General features: G+C 35.7%; 1 protein-coding gene across 2 annotated transcripts; it reads left to right on the top strand.

Annotated features, from left to right (window-relative positions):
- Positions 1–2773: 2773 nt before the first annotated feature.
- On the top strand, positions 2774–14831 carry LOC111868213 (V-type proton ATPase 21 kDa proteolipid subunit-like). Of its 2 annotated transcripts, XR_002843485.2 has the most exons (8): positions 2774–2926; positions 4157–4205; positions 6068–6151; positions 6389–6542; positions 10835–10958; positions 13009–13124; positions 13884–13959; positions 14387–14831. XR_002843485.2 is itself a non-coding variant. In XM_023858696.2 (7 exons), the coding sequence occupies exons 1-7, from the start codon at positions 2866–2868 to the stop codon at positions 13896–13898; spliced, it is 603 nt and encodes a 200-aa protein (XP_023714464.1). In that variant the 5' UTR covers positions 2774–2865; the 3' UTR covers positions 13899–14831. The 2 variants fall into 2 exon arrangements, 1 of the variants encoding a protein (XP_023714464.1); XM_023858696.2 differs by having other exon boundaries at positions 13884–14831.
- Positions 14832–15528: the final 697 nt, after the last annotated feature.

The raw sequence follows: 15528 nt of genomic DNA, 5'->3' as shown, positions 1-15528 counted from the left end.
TTTTGTTATTACTGTTATTATTCTTCATACTTGAGAAGTAAGGGGACCTGGTGGTTTCTTACTATGACATTTGACTGCCATTCAGGGGGTTCTGAGTTTGATCCCTGATAAGATCTGTGGGCAGATATTTCTCCTTGAGGATTGCAATATTCATCTCTGTCAAAGATACAAAAGGAAAACTTTACGAACATGAAGAAGCATATCAGAACCCCCCCCTCCATTCCCCCACACACTGTATATATTTTCATATTTATAGTTTATATAAAAAAACTGTCAGTAGCTTGGACTCTATACCATCAAGTATTTGGATAATAATTAATTTGATAAAGTGGTGGCCTTATTTTAGGTACTGTTCTTGGATCTTCTTAAAGTATATATTTTTGAGTAGTTGTTACAGACAGGACTGCTGTGTAGTCCTTGTTTTCAGAATGAGGTTAAAGAGAACATCTACTGCACTTCTGACTGTCAGGATCAGTACTATGCCTGAAGCAGTGAAACTTTCTTGCACTGGTGATCAGCATGATTTTGTGGCATTCATAATTCCTTTAGTTTTTTGTCTGTGATGAGTTCAGTCATGATATAATTTGTGTTTTGACAACTACTATGCCTGCTTCATGAGGAACATCCCCTTTACAGCATCTGTTGCTTTAAAGTAAGTCTTATGGCCACAAGGTTGATGATGTCTTAAAACACACTGAAAGGCTGCATTCTTGTTTCTTATTTAGAAAAAGTTCTGATATCCTGCTGGGTTCAATGTGTCCACATCTTATTTGGTTGTGTTACAGGAAAGAATAATTTGTAGTTCTGTGTAGCCTGAATTACCGACAGCAATATAAAATAAGCTGAAAATGTAAACAGAAGTACAATTTGAGGATTTTTCTCCTCATTGTTATCTTTCAGCTCTAAAAAATTCTGGTATGTCGAAAGGGCAATTACTAATCAGGTTGGGTTGTAGGGAACAGGAAGTTCTTCATTGTCTGCAGACATACTGAGACACACTTCTCAGTTCTTTTAAGGAAGCATCTGCTGGCACCTTTTTGTTTAAAACCGTACAGAGCCAGTAGAGGTTACATACCATAGTAATAGGGCTTGACCCAACTTATAATTATAATATGAATAAAATTTTTCAGTGGATATATTCCCTTGAAATTTGCCAAATGCTCCACTGATTCTTAGACTTTCATCAATTGTAATATTACAAGAGGGTTTGAATGAAAATGTGCATTGATCAGATTCACAATTTTTTATACAGATGTCATGTTCTCAGTTTTGTCCCCATGTTGTCTTTGTGTTAGTCGACAAGGTGAAGGTCCCATGAAGTAGCTTGAAAGTGACTGTAGTATGGAATACAGGAGAACTCATCCCTCAAATCTTCATTAGTCTTTCTGCTGCCTTTTACAAACATAATTGTATGTAAACTAAGGAAGAGTAACAGTTCATGTCAGCATTACCAATCCACTGATTCAAATAAGCTCTAACTTGACCATACTGTGGAGATCCCCACATGTTAAAGAAACATCCTCAGGCTCTTCTTCAGTGGCACATCTTTAATTTATAGCAGCAATTTCTTCATCATGAAGTTCAGATAATTAGCAGAAGTTAAATGTTCCAAAAGGAATGATCTAGATAACCAGGCCACACCAAATGTTCACTGAGAATCGGTGCTGGAATGTGCTTTCAGTGGTCCCATGAGGATTCTTGGTCGATCACTTGTTTGACTCTTAGCACAGATCAGAAGCAAGTGAGGCAAGAAACAACAGAACCAGTAGTAGCTGTAGTTTAGCTGAAACCGTTGTCAGTTTTGCCATCTATCTAATTTCACAGAAATAGGCATTTGTTTGCACATCTTAAAATATATGTTGATTCCCAACAATTGGAAATACAACCATTGTTTGTTAACTTTTTATACTCAACAGTATCTCCGGAATCACCTCCAAAAATATGGCAGACCAGTTGTTAAATATCCTTTGTACTGGATATAGGGTTCTCTCAGCATTGACTGTAAGGAGTGCTATGTTCTGGAATGTCATGATATGTGGTCCAATAGAACATAGAGCTCCATCTTCAGGGTTGAAGAGTAATCCAAGTAAACAACCAGTGAGACATAGGCAGCAACCAGAGTGGCAAGCTCTTCATGCTGGTTTCTAGCTTGGCTTATACTTGAGCTGAAAGTGGAGGAGGTGACTTGTTCCTCTGAAACGTTGGTTGACTTTCAGTGAGCTACATGGTATTATATACCAGAAGATGGAACTTTTCACTACAAATGCATAACTTTACAAAGCAAACAAACACACCACATATCTCTTAGAGAAAAATGTAAAATGAATAATTGATAAGAGCATAATTTTTCCAATCCATTGCAAGATTTAAATTCACAATATTCTTTCACCCTTAGGCCAGTTAATATAAAAGCCCTGTAACATTATATTTAGATATTTTGCACATGGTATAAAGTATTAGATTTGAAGTTCTGCATGAACTAGTTTAGTCTGTGAAATTTTATGTAAGTCAGTGTACAGTTTCCATGCTCAGCTGTTACCACTTTTCCACACTTCAATGCATATGATAGGCAGCAACTCATTTTTTCATTAGTTGTATAATAAAATTGTGTACATTAATCCTCTTTGTTATGTTTAACACTTACCTTAAAGTGGGAATCACAAATTAAGATTTTGTTGGAAATCTTACATCTTCTGTTCAGAAAAAAGTGGGTTGATGTAAAAATATTTAATGGGTAAACTGTTCCATACACTGTATGATAAGATAACACTATCTGAACTAGGTTGAAAGAACGCAACCTGCTAGCCTCAAGGTTTTTGGTCACATGAGTATTCATGTTGTTAGGTGAAAAGTGAGTGAGTTAAAATGAGAACAACAATAGCATATCTTTACATTGGATTTTTCAGTCTCTTGGTGACAGGAATAAGTAAGTTCTGGTACTAAAAATTAAAACCATTATCATAAGCATTGATGGAGTTAAAATGGCACTGAATGAAACATTTTATTTCACTCTTAAATTAATTTTATGTACATCTCAGATTATACTTCTTAAAATCAAATTTCCATAAATTCATGAAGATACAAGTGAACTTGTGAAGCTTTCATTTGTAATATGCATGGTTCTCGAATCAGGAACTTCCATGACAGGAACTGTTTTGTATAAAACTGGGTCTAGAACTAGTGAGCACTATTTAACCACTCACATCTTTAAGGTATGTAAATTAAGAGTATCCACAACTAACTGAGATATCAGTGCTTTAAAATCCTATAACTTGACATGTGTGAATCAGTTTTTGGGTATGATAGATCCCTGAGGATCTTACACGTGTGAAACTTAATGAAGATTAAGTAATATTAGTACATATAGAATTCATTTTGAAGTTAAATTGCTGAATGGGAGAAATGGGCCAAGGGTCTTATTGGAACAAAACTAGTATTTTGTTGTGGTGCTCTAATGAAACTTAATAAATATAAAAAATATGATTGTGATCCACTATTTAAAATATGGAATCAGAGTTTCAGTTCTTCCTATACTGGACATTCATTATCAGCCCAGAGAATGTACACAGTGAAAGGGTCATTTTCACCTGTCTATTATAGGTTTTGTTGAAATTTAATAAAGTAGTTGAACCAGTGAAGAAAATAAATTCGTTATATTTAACAATATTTCTTTTGGATAGAGGGATCTAAAGTTGAGAAAATTAATCTTTTGGTGCACAGAATGCTCTCAGAAGTAGCGTGGCTCAGAAATTATTACACACAGCTAATTTTGGTGTTGATAAAAAGTCAATATCTCCCTCACCTAGTAAGACTGGTTTTGGGCTCTCTGTTCCATGAAATTTGTTTTAAATGGTTGACATTTGCATTATGTAGCTATGCTGTCTGAAGTGGTGAGGGAAACCGTTCCTGCCTCAACTCTCCTGACTATGGAAAGTGCTATGTGTAAACTTAGGTGACAAAAGATAATATTTTCCTATGAATATATTGCTTGGAGATACTAGTGGAAAATTTCAGAAAAGACATCTTTGAAGGTTTCCAGTGTATGTCGCAAAGTCATATTAAGCTACATCATATGCTGCAAACCAAGTGGAAGCTCATGTTTTTATGAGGTGCCATAAGGAAAATTTGATGTGCTTGTAATTGATATTTGTTGCAGTTCTGTTTTATCTGCTAACTGGAAGAGGTGAAGCTCTGAGTATAGCATGGTAAGATATCTTCATAACATGTGCATTGCTTAAAAATGGGACCTCTTCTGTAACTGAGGGCCTGCTGATATTTTTACAAGACAACCAAGGACTGGAGCCGAAAGATAATTATTACAAGCAATATTATGAGAAGTTACCAGCTCTGCTAATGAAACCAAATGATTGAACTCAATAATACAGATTCCACAATAGTATGTGGTCATGAGTCTGTTCACAACCTATTCAATTATGGTCCATTTTAATATTTATTCACCCACGTACTCCACTGTTTTCTAACATCCTGCTTTCCTTATGAGAACTGTGTGTATATTTTGCTTCCTCCAGCTGAGCTGACCATTTTTAGCTATGAACTAAAGTAGAAAATGTGGTTTTACTATTTTCCTGTTCTGTCCATCGAAGTAGTAGTAAGCAGACTGTTCTAAATATATCAACTGAGAAGCAGACACATTACATTGAATAAATTAATGATTTATTATGAATAACCACCCTATGTATTCCAATGCCATAATTCAACCAAAAATATGGGGGTAGGATGTTTTGAGGATTCAAAAACTTTATCAACCCATAAATTAGGTTTAGATGTTCTAAAATGGATGAACACGGATGCTTTTACCAATTCTCTAAACAGTCCCTTAGGTCTCAGGTATTAGTTTCAAGATTTTTCAGATGCGTATATGAAAATTTAATCCATGTTCTGCTTGATTGCCCATGACATGACTATAATTATCATATCGTTTGTTGCTGCTTGTGATTTTTTTTACAAGTACCTGAGTGAGAGTTATTGTTTTGCATTATTACGAAATAGATTTGTAAAAATTGTTGTAAATATTATAATTGCTGCTCTTTTGAAAAACATGTGAGATTATTCCAGCTTGAAGTAAAAAACAACTTTTGGATTTATTCTCCCCGTAATTTAATTCTCAACATATTTTTGGTATATATTTAGAATATGGTAACAGGGAGGAAGAAGTCATTGGTTGTACTGTGTTTCACTTTCCATAGACTTATACACTGCAATTTTTTCTATGCAGTTACTTTACATAAATTGAATATTTCCTTCTTGTAAGTTAAATCTTAACTGTTTTAGAGTATTATATTCTGAACATCAGTCTTGGTCATTGTAATATGTGGAACCAAAGGTACACCCAAGGTATGATGATATTGTCATGTATTTTAAGGGTGTGACTATAGACAGAGTTTGACTTGAAGTTGATTTATGGACGTACTTGTACACACCACTCAGAACTAAAAACAATTACCGCACTATCACTAATCTCCACACTTCACAAATCACTGCAGTACCCGCTAAGCCTTTTTCCAGCCTACTGTGTCTTCAACAGCCGTTCCCTAGCAGTGGCTTCTAATGCTGGAGATTCTTCGGCTTCCTGTGCTCATGTTGTTACTGTCCAGCGAATATCCCGCAACTGAACTCTCTCATTCACTAACCAGTACTTCATTTCACTCAACTGAGCTGCCAGCTCTCAGCTAACTGGGTTCAAGGCTGGCGGCCATTTCACACCAACCTCCCAGTCTCCTCTTTACAGGCTGACTTTCAACTGACAAATTCTGGTGACTTGCTCAAGGAGAACACATCCTCCCAATTATGTTTTTGAGATAAGTTCTTTCTGATGGGCCTAAATAAGTAGGAGCTTTTTCCCCTTACAGCTGATGAAGGACAAAGATCCGGTTTTGAAATGCTGTGTATATCAGTTACACCTCAGACAATGGACAGTGTCCAACATAATGTTTATATAATGACCCAACCATGGTCACCAGCCTTTAGAGAATCACCACTCTGAGGTGTCACTGATGTGTTCATCTGCCTTTTTATTTTGCACTAATAGCTCTAAATTGTTATGTAGGTTCCTGGAAGAAACCAGTCCATACTTGTGGGCTAGTACAGGCATTGGACTCTGTGTGGGATTATCAGTGGTTGGAGCTGCTGTGTAAGATACCTATTTAAATATTTTTCAAAGCATGGAAACTGTCTCGGAATTGGATGGCTATGATATGTTGCTGTGACTACTTAAAGATTGTGTGTATATGAAAACATTAGTTTGTGTTATATGTTCTGTTAAATGTTTTTTCATATTCCTGGTTTTAGGAATGCAGGAAATGAATGCAAAATGCCCTGCTAGATTCCAGCCTCCTTCTAAGTTGCCACTTTTGTTCAAATTTTCTAGAGGCATCTACACCACGGGTGCGAGCATCGTTGGAGGAGGTGTAAAGGCACCACGTATTAAAACCAAGAATTTAATTTCTGTTATTTTCTGTGAAGCTGTGGCAATTTATGGATTAATAACGGCAATTGTTCTCTCTGGAACAACAGCTCTTGAGGTATGAATGTATTAATATTTCTCTTGTTAAGGTTGGCCTTTTATGTGTATAATTTTCTTTCCCATCGCATTCTCATAATGAATTTTAATCCATGGTGTACATATATGCTTATAAATAGTAAGCAGTGTGATGTAGTATTGACTTTATACATTTTTGTTCAGAGCATTGTGACATGGTTCATGAAATGCATTACACAGAATTTTTTCTCTATAACCTAAGTTCATTTAAAATAATTTTTGACCAAAATATTTTGGTTTTAGTTAAAATCCTGTTATTTATTTTTACTGGCTGTTTCTTTATACTGTTACGTGTTAGTTAGTTAGTTTAGTTAGTTAGTTAGTTATTGGAGCGGGTGGGTTTCCCCATGCACTTAGACCTGTATTGGTCCATTGTGCATCCCTCTATGATTTCTACCAGTCTCTATATCCTACTGGTACTGGTGCTTACCATCAGTCCCGCCCAGCCAACGAGACCGGCTCTACTAGCTGAGAGGTATCTGTAATGCTTCCTCCATCTACCAGAGGTATTAGAGACTGCTGTTGGCTGGGAAACATTCGTAATTTGGCTCAGTGACCTCCTTTGGAGATATGAGGTTCTTTTATGTGCCGTAAAGCTACGACACGGAACCCACGGGTTAAAGTTCCTCCCGGAGGACTTGTTCCCTGAATTCTTCTGCCCTTAAAAATTCGACGACCTCCACCGGGTATTCGAACCCTCGTACTACGAGTCATGAGGTGGGAACGTTACCTCCAGACTACGGAGGCCACTACTGTTACGTGTTAGTGACTAGACACAGGATTTGGATTGACTGACCACTTATAACATATACACACACTCTATAGATCACTACAACTACAAAACACACAAAATCTTCTGTTTGTTCACTAGTCACTGCTAGGTGGCGGCTGCTAACAATACAACTCAAGACCGACTGGACGGACTGGCTGCTAAATTGCTGCAACCCTCACTAGCAATTCTCGGTTCCAAGTCCCATTGGACTCATGTCTGACAGCTTTGGGAGCCTTCAGTTTTCCGACTGTCCAGTCTGTTCTAGTAAATTGCTGCTAGTCTTCGTTGTAACAGTTGTTCCTGGGATTTGGGACCCATGACCTAATTTATGTTTGTTCAAAGACCGTTTATGTGTTTGGAACTGGGGTCTCCTCTTCGAAATGAAGAAGGGTTTGTCCTTCTGAGTAGGCACCACATTTGTTGAAACGCAGTTTCACATGAGTGTACCCACCCAACCCCTTTGCTAGGCAACGACTGCCTCTTCTTGTACCATTATTCTGGCTGTCAGGGGTCATGTCACAATACTTATTATAAAAGCGATATAATTATGTTGAAATTTTATAATGTAATGATAGGTGAAAGAATTAAGGAATATTTTATAATATGGTTCCCCCCTTTTTTATGTCATGTTCCAGCCAAATTCATGAATTCACATAAGTGTTCCTTCCTGGTAAATGTAAGTTGTGTTAGGTGAACCCATACCATAATCTGCACTTCAGCAAGCTTCCCTCAGTGATGTAAGTTCAGTTGCGAAATATAATACTAGGTTGAAATATAATACGCATCCGTATATCTGTCATTGAAATTTCATATGGCACATCATAGTAAATACCAAGGCACACTTGGTGACTTGTCACCAGAATGAAAGGTAAAAAATCATGACATAAAAGATAGCTAACAGTTCAAATATTTGGGAATTACAGTAAAAAATTAAAACTTGATTCAGAAGAAAATTAAGAGGAGACTGAATTCGGGTAATGCTTGCTACCATTCAGTTCAGAAACTTTTATCTTCTTGTCTGCTGTCTAAAAACATAAAAATTAGAATATACAAAACTATAATTTTGCCCATTGCTCTGTATGATTGTGAAACTTGGTCTCTGATATTAAGGGATGAACGTAGACAGAGGATGTTTGAGAACAGGGTGTTGAGGAGAATATTTGGATCGAAAAGAGATAAAGTGATGGGAGGTTGGAAAATATGCATAATGAGGAGCTTCATAAGTTGTACTCTTCTCCAAGTATAATTAGAATGATCAAGCCAAGAAGGATGAGGTGGGCAGGGCATGTTGCATGAATAGGGGAGACAAGGAATGCATACAGGATATTGATGTTTTATCCAGAAGGAAAGAAACCACTAGGAAGACCTACATATAGGTGGGAGGATATTATTAAAATGGATCTTAGGAAGATAGGATGGGGTGATATTAACTGGATTGATCTGGCTCAGGATAAGGACCAATGAAGGGCTCTTGTGAACATTGTAAGGAACCTTCAGGTTTCATAAATTGCTGAGAAGTTCCTGAGTAGCTACACAATTGTTGGCTTCTTAAAAAGTGCTTGGTTTCATGAAGTTAATTATGCTTCTGGCAAGTTGACAATGTACTTACAGTACATTTTAAGTATTTACTGGATATTTCATAAGAAGACTAACTTTTTTTTTAAATTTGACTCAAAATTGGTTGTTTTTAAATGTATTATATGCGAGATACAACTTATACACCTGTAAAATTTGTAGTACTATAAGTAAACTACATGTCAAGAATGCTTTATTCTTTCAGGAAAAAAAAATCAATCCTATTTATGTGCACTCTGTGTTCTGGTTTGATTCCACATACCTCTTGTCATGTTGGGTAACACTAACAATGACTATGGTAACTGTGTGAACATATACTGAGAAGTACCTCACCAGTTGTCAGGATTAAATTCCTGAAAAAATGCCGTGGCTGGTAGGACCAAGACCTTATGTGAAATTATGGATTGTGAGATCTGTAGCCTCTGTTAACACAACAAAGCATAAAAGAATTGCATGTTCCTTCAATAAATTAAAAAAAAAAAGTAATAACATGTTTACAAATAATATGGGAAAATAATAAAAAGTGTCACAATGGTGCACTGCAATGGTAAAGTTATAATACTACTCTTGGAAGATGATGGTGATTATTATTTCCACTCACTCTGAAGTCTTGTCAATCTATGATGTAGACTGCAGTGGCATAGGATCATTCTCAAGAAACCAATTGCAGGCCATACAAAACATAGCAGTAAGCTTGTCTCTGTGGGACTGTTGATGCTTGAAGAGTTAACCATGTATTAAACTTATATACAAATATTTATTGAGGGGGCGCGCAGTAGCTTAGTTGGTTGAGGCACTATGCTACGAGCTGGAAGGTCACGGGTTCAAGTCCCGATGAGGTCATTGGATTTTTTTCAGTTGACATAATCCTTCCAGCTGCACTATGGCTCTGGGGTTGACTCAGCCTCTAACAGAAATGAGTACCAGGAATTAATTAAATAATTTTCCTGGGGAGTAAAGTGCGGCCGGCGCATAAGGCTGACAACCTTACTGCCAGCTTTGAGCCGATTGTCTAGATAATGTGGGACCCTCAACGTCTCACATCCCTATGGGACTTCACGGCCTCTTACAGGGATAGCTTTACATTTTACAAATATTTATTGTTGCAATAATGAATGCACAAATGAGCTTCAGCCTGTTATGCCTTCATTAATCATTATGTAATAGCGCTTCAGATGATGGAAAATTCTTTGAATTAGTTCTTTGCTCTCCTTCCTACTTCAATTGCTTTGAACGACATCTTGCTGATGAATGCTTCCTTCTTGTGTGCGCGGCTCTTTATATAGGCTTGCGCATATCTGTATAAATTGTTTCCCACGGAAACATGCATACCGAAATGTTGGCTACTAAGCAACAGAGGTCCCACTGTTGACTGCATAACCTCATATCCATGGAAACCTTCGTTGAATCTTTGTTGACATGAGAATGCATTTTAGCAAGCCGTTGCCTAGCAGAGCTTGAATGAATGTTGGTGGCTCCAACATGTCCATGTAATAGGAACACTGAGTAAAATCACTAATACCATGATAATTTACAAGACAAATCTTTTCTTCCACTCAAATTAAAGTAACTGGATAAATAATGAAAAATAACATTCTCCCAAAACTTATCACTAATAACTGAGAGTAGTGTTTTACAACTAGACTGAAAAAAAAAATTAACATTTCTGGCACTAAGAGCTTCCAAAATTTTTACGCCAATCTTGTTGACTAGGCACAAATGGTAACATACAGACACATGGAATGTGTCACTTGTGCATACCAAAGTAAATAAATCATCTCTCTGAATGTAACAAACAGTGACAGCAATGTGAATGTGTATGTGATGTGAGTGAAACCATCCAGTACCAACTTCATGGCTGTTCATCCAGAATGATAATACATTCTTCAGAGCTCTCTGCATCACAGTCACTGATTTTTAACTTTCAGGTAACTGAAGTAACAGATATGGTACAAAATGCCCGGAAAATGATGGCAGCATATGTGACTTTTGGCGCTGGCTTGTGTGTTGGGTTGGTCGATTTATTCTGTGGACTTTGTGTAGGATCTGTCGGTGAGTGAGTGCACCAGACCATCCAGTTAAATACTAATTTGTTTGTTTAAACTGCAGTATACAGATGGCTTCAATAAAGGCAATGACTGTACAGAAGGATTCCTGAACTCCAGTTAAACATAACTACATACTGTATTCCAATTGCAGGTATATAAATATTCATATATGAACCAAGTCATAATAAACATACATTTTGTTAGGAAGGTTTATCGTTCTTTTGAGAAAGCGAATCACTATCAAATCAATACATAAGGCAATGTTACATTTTTCTTTCAGTCTCAGCTAAAAAGCTTATACCAGGCAGCAATCAGTCACTCGTTTACATGGCCCGTGCTATGTATAATTTATAAGGACTTTCATGTGTGATTTGGACTTCAGAATTTGACATCTCATATTTTCTGACTTCATTTCAAAACCAGTATTTCTAACAAATAACAGAAAGTGTATTGTCATGCAGTACAAAGTGTTTCAGTACGTGAGATGTGCCAGATTTCTTATTTAATTTTGACAGTGCTTTTTAAACTGCATGAATTTTGTGGCATCAGTGTAAAAGGCAAATTTAAGCCTTATACGAATATGCTAGATAAAAAGTTTATGGGTTATGAATGGCTGAATTGTCATGACATTGTAATTTTATTTTTATTAATGTCTTACACCTAGGTCAATCAAAGCTGAAGATTTTGGGTTCAAGGTGATTTATCTCATATTTTTGATATGAAAAGAGTTAAGTCTTAAAAATTCATTTCTACTTCACACAGATGTAAAGTAATTTTATCTATTNTTCAGTCCAGAACCTTTTGTCTTCTCGTCTGCTGTCCAAAAACATAAAAATTAGAATATACAAAACTATAATTTTGCCTGTGGTTCTGTATGGGTGTGAAACTTGGTCTCTGACATTAAGGGAGGAACATAGACTGAGGGTGTTTGAGAACAGGGTGTTGAGGAGAATATTTGGACCAAAGAGAGGTGAAATGACAGGAGGTTGGAAAAACTGCATAATGAGGAGCTTCATAACTTGTACTCTTCTTCAAGTATAATTAGAATGATCAAGTCAAGGAGAATGAGGTGTGCAGGGCATGTAGCACGAATGGGGGAGAATAGAAATGCACATAGGATATTGGTGATAAAACCAGAAGGAAAGAGACCACTGGGAAGACCAAGGCATAGGTGGGTGGACAATATTAAAATGGATCTTAGAGAGATAGCATGGGATGGTATGGATTGGATTGATCTGGCTCAATATATGAACAAGTGGAGGGTTCTTGTGGACACGGTAATGAACCTTCAGATTCCATAAAGTGCTGGGAAATTCTTGAGTGGCTGCACAATTGGTGGCTTCTCAAGAAGGGCTTAGCTCCATAAGTAAGTAAGTAAGTTAGTTTTATTTAGTGATATTGTCAGTAACCCATTATTATAGTGCTGAATAATGTACAATACTAGTTATCTACTATGCAGATGTGAGATATGACATTCCTTGGGTACTGAATATGAAGGTTGTAGTCTTCTGGGAGGTGATGCCATTTAGTTTGGTACTCTACAAAGTTCATACCTACCTATATGGTGTTATATTCCAGAAGTCCATTATCTTGATTCTTTGTAAATGTTTACCTATTTTTTATTTTCTTTGAGTTTCTTATATGCTCTGTAAAAATCAGATACATCAGGATTATGAGGAATAATAGCAATACATAAATTAATGTTTTGTTTCTTTATTTTTCGGTTCATATATTTGCCAGAGATTTTTCAGAATTGAATGGAACCGTCTGTAAAATATAAATGCTATTGTATGCTTGCACGTCAGTTTTTACAGCCTGTTTCTAATATATATGGTTATTAGCCTATATTTCATGCCATTTAATCTTTCTTATCAATATTATCCGACACAGCAGACAAAGGTTAATACACAGTAATAATGAAGCAAAAGTTTTTTACTTGTCCACTGTCATGAAGAGATAAATAGTCTCAGTATTTGCATGTGGATCATATAGAAATATCCTGCTACTTCATGTGGCCCAAACTAATTAGTGACACTGAATACACTTCTTTACAGGCTCTGGGGCAGCCATATCAGATGCTGCTAATTCCTCACTCTTTGTAAAAATACTCATTATTGAGATTTTTGCTAGTGCCATTGGCTTATTTGGTTTGATTGTTGGTGTTTATATGGTGAGTATGTAATGTCTATTATTATTTGATTATTAACATCTATATAATGAACTGGGGTAATGCTTGCTACCGTTCAGTCCAGAACCTTTTGTCTTCTCGTCTGCTGTCCAAAAACATAAAAATTAGAATATACAAAACTATAATACTGCCTGTGGTTCTGTATGGGTGTGAAACTTGGTCTCTGACATTAAGGGAGGAACATAGACTGAGGGTGTTTGAGAACAGGGTGTTGAGGAGAATATTTGGACCAAAGAGAGATGAAGTGATAGGAGGTTGGAGAAAACTGCATAATGAGGAACTTCATAACTTGTGCTCTTTTCCAAGTATAATTAGAATTATCAAGTCAAGGAGGATGAGGTGTGCAGGGCATGTAGCATGAATGGGGGAGACGAGGAATGCATATAGGATATTGGTGGGAAAGCCAGAAGGAAAGAGACCACTGGGAAGACCAAGGTGTAGATGGGTGGAAAATATTAAAATGAATCTTAGAGATATAGGATGGGATGGTATGGATTGGATTGATCTGGATCAGGATAGAGACCAGTGGAGGACTCTTGTGAACATGGTAATGAACCTTCGGGTTCCATAAAATGCTGGGAAATTCTTGAGCAGCTGCACAATTGGCAGGTTCTCAAGAAGGGCTCAGCTCCATAAGTAAGTAAGTAAATATATGTAATTTGTTGCTTGAACACTGCTCAAATATACATAATTTATTTAAAATAAAATTATATTTTTAATATAAGGTATTTTTATTTCCAGACTTCCAGAATATAACAAGTAAAGAAGAACTCAAAGTTAATTCCATTTGACAATATCAGGCCATAATGTCATACAGGTACATTTTTGGTTCTCAGATCTTAAGTATTCTGGCAGAGGGATGGACTGCTTTGTGTAGGAGATATTTATAGTCATTGTCTTAGATTTATATTTCTATTCTGATCAGTCCTTATACTAGGAAATACACATTCCTTCATTTTATATCTATGATATTTTGCTACAGTTGTTAAAAAAACAAATATATACATGAAATATTTGTGGTATTCCATGCTGTGGTAGTACTAATTTCATGAACATACAAGATGGATATTGAAAGAGTGGAAAATGACTACATTTCCAAGCAGTCTCCTTAGAAGTAAAACCCCACTCTATATTAAGACTTACAGATTTATGAGTACCTAATGTTTTGAAGGTTAGGTATGAATTTTGTCAAATTAGCAAGCCTTGTAATTGTAATTGTAATTGTAATTTATTTCGAGTTCCAGATGATCCAATAAAACTGGTTACAAACCATAGGATATAGAACATGTCAAATATTAATTAAAATATGTCAAGATAAGCAGAAGAACATAAAAGTACAATACAATCTTAAGTAAAGTTCAGGTATAAGTTGAGCTCAAGTAAATAATTAGAACATGTCAAAATTATAAAGCAATAAAATAAATGATATAGAAGACAATAAGTTGTTGTTGTTATTGGAGAGGGTGTGTTTCCCCATGCACTTAGACCAGATATTGGTCCATTGTGTGTTAGAAGACAATAAGTATTATCGTAAATACAATAAAATTATTGTACAGATAGACTCATATAATTCAATATAGAGTAACTAACATACTATTCATATAAAACCATTAGTTTACAACATCATTCATTAACACTATAATACTCCTCCAAGTCATAAAAACAATGGGTAATCAAGTATCTTCTTAATCAAATCTTAAATTGTTTGTGTATCTCAACAATCCCCTTTATTTCAAGAGGCAGATTATAAAATAACTTTATACATGTAAAGTACATGTATTTTATACATGTACCTTTTTGGTACAGTGTTAAGGTGTAATATAACACACAGCTTCTCTTGCTTATTACAGCTTAAACTTGGTGGGTTTGAATGTTATGTAATTAAATAGAATTTTATCTTTCACAAAATATTTTATGAATGATGGTGAAAGACATTCTCAAATAATCAAAACTACTTCAGTTTATAGTCTGGTAATATCATGTATCATACTGCTAAAAATTTAATGTAAACAAAAATAAATTGAAATGAAATACAAATGTGAAGGGAGGAAAGTCACCTACAAAGTGAAAGAGAAAAGTGACTTTCCTCAGTTACAAGCTTTCTCTGGGTAGCAGGTGTGACAATATATGTATACCTTAGTCTTAGACATTATATAAATAAAACAAATCAAAATATAAGTATCAGTTTTGTTACATATTTCACTCTTCTACTACAATATGTATCTCAATTGATGCATCATTTTGAATTCAAATACAATTACACTTATACGAATTAACAACAGTTGAAACAATTAGATCTTACTTGTAATTTTCATTTCATGCATTCTGCTATGTTACAGTATATACAACTTATTTATTTGACTGTTACAACACAACAATAAAAGAA

This window comes from Cryptotermes secundus, unplaced genomic scaffold (genome assembly GCF_002891405.2).
Source record: "Cryptotermes secundus unplaced genomic scaffold, Csec_1.0 scaffold112, whole genome shotgun sequence".
Classification (NCBI taxonomy): domain Eukaryota; kingdom Metazoa; phylum Arthropoda; class Insecta; order Blattodea; family Kalotermitidae; genus Cryptotermes; species Cryptotermes secundus.
The sequence above is the reverse complement of the archived record's forward strand: the minus strand, read 5'-3'. Positions and strand labels throughout refer to the sequence as shown.

Coding starts and splice junctions, on each gene's coding strand:
- LOC111868213 (XM_023858696.2), top strand. CDS start 2,866: ATGAGAACAACAATAGCATATCTTTACATTGGATTTTTCAGTCTCTTG. Junction 6,543..10,834: donor CTGGAACAACAGCTCTTGAG/GTATGAATGTAT, acceptor TTTAACTTTCAG/GTAACTGAAGTAACAGATAT. Junction 10,959..13,008: donor ACTTTGTGTAGGATCTGTCG/GTGAGTGAGTGC, acceptor ACTTCTTTACAG/GCTCTGGGGCAGCCATATCA.